The 6,343-nt window shown below is 30.4% G+C and overlaps 1 protein-coding gene across 1 annotated transcript in view; it reads right to left on the bottom strand.

Annotated features, from left to right (window-relative positions):
- The window catches only part of LOC106463738 (protein arginine N-methyltransferase 6-like), a 46,149-nt gene that overhangs the window by 10,005 nt on the left and 29,801 nt on the right, over nt 1–6,343 (bottom strand). The window contains exons 8-10 of the mRNA XM_022391314.1: nt 5,652–5,720; nt 4,913–4,986; nt 2,266–2,401 (exon numbers count right to left, since the gene is read on the bottom strand). Of these exons, the coding sequence (XP_022247022.1) occupies nt 2,266–2,401; nt 4,913–4,986; nt 5,652–5,720 (279 nt within the window). The remainder of the gene's footprint in view (nt 1–2,265; nt 2,402–4,912; nt 4,987–5,651; nt 5,721–6,343) is intronic.

Genomic DNA, 6,343 nt, shown 5'->3' with positions numbered 1-6,343 from the left:
TGGATAATTATCAAACATTTCTTAAGAAAAACTTTATATTTTATCTGTTATTTTCAGTAATTAATCTCTGTACTATTTCGGTAAATTGGACAGATCTCGCAATCAGCATAAAAAATTATGAAATAAACATAAATTATGCCTCTTTCATTCTAGAATGAACACAAATTAAAACATGAAAACATAAATGTTTAGACGAAACAGCTTAAATCTCACAACATTATACATTTATATATATTTATTATATTGACCTTTTACCCATGCCTGGCTAACAATACAGAAGTTACAATGATGCGGCTCACGTGCACTCATGTTACCGTATCAAATAACATAAAGGTGACCTTTGGTCTGTACAAAGTAACTTGTTTTGGCTGTGTTTTAGTTGACTAGTATTTTGTAAAATACAGTCACATTTCAATTATTATACATTATATATGTATATAGATTATTGCTATTTTGGAATAAGTTCTTAAAATTATTTTTCCTAAAACACAGAACAGTAAATAAAGCAGTAAAGCAAACAAAATTATCTCTAGTTACGGCCTTTGTACTTAGTTGCTGCTTAACGTAGGTTGCTAAGCCTTTATAAATTTTCCACATGGAGAATAGATATGAAACGAAATATTTTTTTAGGTTTTATATATACTTTTGAATAACTAAAAAATCATAAATTACTACATCAATACCATAGAATTCTACTATAATTTATCAAGCTTAGTAACTAAGCTGTATTTGAGTCTAAAAAATATGAAATGTCGAGCAGACTATAGACATAACCTTCCTCATCGAAATCTTGATTCAAAAGAAAGAAATGGTGGAAGGAACGTTAGAAATGCTTAGAAAACAACTAGGGGGACATTTTGAGCTTCTGATTGGTTATTCATTTACATAAAGGAGTGTTTCCAAAAATGGAAAGAAGTGAGTGGGGTGCCACTATGTTTGATTTATTACATGAGCAATATCTTAGCAAATAGAAAAGATAAGACCTTCTTATTTTATATTCTAGCTTGCTGAGTTTCTAATTCGTATGAAACTACAGACTTAGTATTGTGACTTCACAAATATCTAATTTGAATCAGTGCTGCATTCAACATACGACGTAACATACAAAAATTTATGTTTTTCTGTATTTTTTTAATATTTATTTTTAAATTAACAAATTGAATAATGTATAGTTCTAAAATTTGAATTATAATCTACAGTTTGGTACCAAACTTATTGACATAAATTCATGAAATAGTAGTTCAATAAAATTGTGGATGCGAGTCAACAAATGATATGACATGGCCTTTCATCTGTGACCCGTGTCGAAAAGGTTAAATACTGTATTCACATTTAAAAAACATTATATAAAGTTTATACTGGAAAAATAACACAAACTCTATTGCTTATTAACAGATGTACACCCAACAAGAAAAAAATCACATGCTAACATATGATTAATTACATTATCAGCTACCCTCAGCAAATTCCAAATCACCTAAACTGAGGATGCATGTACAGTTTTCTTTCTTGAGCTGCAGTTATCATCATATTCAGGTCAACCTGTATATACAAGTCCTCTCTTAAGCTGCCATATTAGCTACAGTTTACATACTGAAAGCTGGCAAAATGTTTAAAAATCAATACCCCTAAGAATCGTTATAAAAACAGATTAACTGCAGATGCTTTTTCTCCACACGCCTCCATTTTGGCTTGAAATCAGAGGTGTGTAATAAATAGCATTTCAGATCTATCTTATGTCTCCAACAAGTCAATGCTCAATAATGTTTTTATTCAGTATCAGAACTCATCATTTGGGCTGGACAATGAGATGCTGTTTATGTATGCAGTGTAATACTTTAAATGTTATGGTTTAAATGCTGAAGACCATGAAAATATTAGAAAACTAACATGCCTAAGAATTGTTATAAAAACAGGTTAACTGTATTTTGTTTCTCAATATCATTTCATAGAATCTTTTAATTCTCATCTTCCAGCCCAACTGATGAGTTCTGGTTTTGAATGAAAATATCATGGAGCAGTGATTTGTTGGAGACAAAATATAGATCTGAAATGCTATCTATTACACAAATCAAATTAAGAAGTGTGAGGAAAAAACAAAACAAAACATTTGCAGTAAACCTGTTTTTATGCAATATTAGCTATTATCATCATAACAAAGTTAACCAAACTGTTAAAGTGTACCTTCTAGTTTTTCCTATATAAGCCACATTTTTGAAAGCCATCAGCATACTGAGGTCAACTAAATTCTCATGATGTACCTACCAGTTCTTTCTTGAGCCACTTACATATATGAACTAAACTCAAGTTGTACCTACCATTTCTCTCCTGGACAGCTGTCTTAGCTACTACTGACATATCCACCTTGTACGTATCTTCAACTTTATGCCAGAATTCTACACTATAAGGAAGGAGAAATTAATATGCAAATGAAATGTTAATATTATATTTCCTACTCCACAATTATACAAATGAATATGAGATAATTATACATGAATTTACGGACTAGGCAGTCTATGATATGCCTTTGTAGTCAATTTTGAAGAAATTATAAAAGCTACCAGAATATTCTCACAAAATACAAACTATTCATTAATGTACCAGCTTTTCAAACAATAAAGATATTCTGCCAACAGTTTGAAAATGATATAACTGTCAAGTAATGCACTGAAATAACAGAGCTCACAACCTTCTTTATCAACAAGGCCTGGTAATGGGTTCACCCCTATCATCAGTACTCAGTAGCTCCTACATGGAACATATCGAAGATAACCTCTTGAGCATCCACTCTAAGATCTACAATTTGGCTGATACATTATTAATATGGCCACACACACTATAAGTAATATTCCAGAATCCATGAACCATCTGAATATACAACATTTCACAAGATAATTCACAACAGAAAGAGAAGATAAACTCCTGTTCCAAGATGTGATGATCCCCAAGACACACACACAACTTATGCACCATAGAAGTTTACAGAAAGCCTACGAATATGGGTAAATACCTTGAATTGAAATGAAAACACTGCAAAATAAAATCATTACAGACTGCCTGGTTTCCAGAATGAACAAGATTAGTAACACCAAAAATGCTAAGAAGGAAGATAAATGCATCACTTTAATCATTCTTGACAATGGATGCCCTGAACATATGATAATTTTGTTATAAAGATGATTCATTGTGTGTCTGTGTGTTAGCATCCATCACCCAGAGTTGGTTGGCCAAATTACCATAATTTTTTGTGTGGTAAGTGGAAACTCTCTGATAGCATACATATGCTATTTCGTTTTAGGATTTTTACCCAAGGAGAGGGTTAAAAAACCCTGAAAAAAAGGCATATTTCCACTTTTTTTTTATAGACTTCTCGCTTCCATCAACCACAGTTGGCTGGCTTAAATACTGTAATTTTAATGTGATAACTGGAAACTGTCAGATAATGTACAACAGTTTTGTTGTTTCAGGATTTTTCCCCAAGAAGGGGATTAAAAACAAACGTAATAGGGCACATTTCCACTTTTTATAGACTTTTGGCTTTGAACTTAAATACAAAAATACTTAATCAGTTAAATGAATCAATAATGACCTTCCACAAGGCAGGGTGAGCAATTAACATCTAATGAGATCACTGGGAATTTGATAAAAGAAAGTAGTAAGGAGGAACATTACCTAACATTGTCATTCATGCAATTTTTGCTTCCTTAATAGGTACCCTCATCTAGTGAGAATAAAGAACATAAAGATTAAGAATATGCAGAAAGAAAATTACAAACATAAGTCCATACTCCCTTATGTCAAAGGTTTCTATAAGATCATACAAAGGATATGTAAACAGCATAAAGTGTGAACAGCATTCAGAAGCCATAACATAGTACGATCATAGTTAGTACACACAAAACCACTTAGAGATCCAATAGAGCAAAAACACCATTTATAATATCTCTTATGAATGTGGACACCAGCACATTTGAGAAGCAAAGAAACCAACAAAAAGTAGAATTCAGAAACATAATAAAATACATTACTTTGTAATAGTGATCTATTACAAAATAGCCAATCATGCCAGAGAAGACCATACAACAAAATGGAATAATATGAAAATAAAGAGATATGAACCAAAAACAAGAAAGAAAAAAACACAAGCCTTATATACAGCTACTTAACTGATAATACACCAAGTCAAAGTAACAAAGAAGTCAGAAAAATCTTGGTAGCCTTCTTAAAAGCATCCAAATAAGTTAACTGATTCAAATCCTAATGAGAGAGACCCTGCATGAGTGCATAACACACCAACCTTTCTATCAAGAAGAACCAGGACTAAATCTCAGCCACTATCAGCACAACACACAGCTCTTCTCAGGAGCTTCCTGAAGATGGCAGCGGATTAGCAGCCAAAACAGAGTACAATCATATTATATATAGACACCAAAACATCAAACATAACCTTCAGGCCACTATCAAAACATTTTATACAACTATATAAAATTATATATTAAAATATTAAAAGTGACATTACAGATGGACACTAAAACATCAAATATGACCTTCAGGCTACTATCAAAACTTTTACTGTAAACTATCACCAAAACATTAAATGTAACATTATATGCTTAGGAAAGAACATCACACCAAATTTTATAGGCTATCACCACAACATTAAAAATGGACTGTATACACTAAAATTTACATGCAGTCTACTAATATATTTATATAAGGTTACAAAGTATCATTATACCATTTTACATGACCTTATAATTTGCTATTAAAACAACTAACAATCTCAGAGGGTAAGAATTTTTTAAATAGAAATAGAACAATTATGCTTATAATCAAAACATAAAAATAGTAATTTATGATGTTCAAGAAAAAAATTTTCTTAACAAGATTTTGTATATAGAAAATCTCCAACCTTTCTTCATACTCCTCATGATCACTCAAGGGGGCAAGGTAAAGACATGCCTTCTCTGGAAACACATACCCACCCTAGGACCAAGAAACATTACCTTTTGAAAAACTTATGTTATATTAATTATAGTTTTTATAAAACTGAAATGGGTGTTTCTGTTTCCTTCTCAAGTGAACAATTTTCTCATATCACTCAAATATGTGTTGTTGCAACATAAAGGTTGTTAAACTAATTAACACCTATGTTTCACCTTCAATCATCTCAATTTGTTTGTATGATGTTTAAATGTATTCATATGCTATTTCAACATATTCTAATGAGTACTTAAGTGTAATCTTCTATCACTTAAACATGTTATACAATTTAGATAAAATCAAAATATACTCTCATAACTACATAAATGCAATTTCTTATCATTTAAAAATGTGTTCTTTTACCAACTAATTGTGCTATTCAAACATATTCTTATACTTGCCAAAATGTAATCTCACATCACTTAAAACATACACTATGCTAATTTAAGCCTATTCTCTTAAACATTAAATGTAATTCCTTATCACTTTATACATGTTTATGTATCATATAAATTGTACTTTATACAAATTATGTTATGAATTTTTATATGGAAGTACTATGTCACAAGTTTCTGGAATACCAAGAAATGAATTATAAATGCACTTCTTAAACCTAACAATAGTGCAAAAAATATATCACTATTTGACATATAACAAAATCATATAACCTGTTTTAACCAGTTGTCTCTGGCATGAAGGACTGAGGGGAGCATTGTTTCATACAGCAGCATGTATCCCTAAATGACACAAGATAAACATCAGTAAATGACACTTGACAAACAAATTTATATTTGTATGTGATACTTGAAAACAGTTACATATAACTAAAAACATATAAATGTATTATTTATAGATAAGTGCATCCCACCTTAAGGGTGAAACTGAAACCACCAAATTAGAAAAATATAGAAAATAAAGTTGTAGTCATTCTTCCACACATTTAAAAATTAATACTTCAGAGTCAAAATTTATTCAAGAGAAAAGTTTTATTTATCTATTTTTATATGTAACTTTTTTTAATGCAAGTTTTATTTTGGGTTAATTTTAGATCACTTAGAACCAAATAATTTGTATTTCTGAATTTCCTGAATTTTTTAAAATTACATGATACAGCAATCAAGAGTACCCTAAGAGGAAAGTCATAATAGTTTTGAACACAATATAATTAATGTGACCTTTTAACTTGAATACAAATGAAGTTTTATCAATATTTAGTTAATCATTGTTTCTCAGCCTCAGTTGTCATGGTGTGATATACCATATTTTTCGGAATATAAGACGCACCCTTATTTTGAAGACAAAGTTTTGGGGAAACTTTATTATTTTATCTTTACTAACTCCATTGTATTTTTTTTTATTT

The sequence above is a fragment of the Limulus polyphemus genome, unplaced genomic scaffold (genome assembly GCF_000517525.1).
Source record: "Limulus polyphemus unplaced genomic scaffold, Limulus_polyphemus-2.1.2 Scaffold1472, whole genome shotgun sequence".
NCBI lineage: Eukaryota > Metazoa > Arthropoda > Merostomata > Xiphosura > Limulidae > Limulus > Limulus polyphemus.
This window is presented reverse-complemented; position numbering and strand designations above follow the sequence as displayed.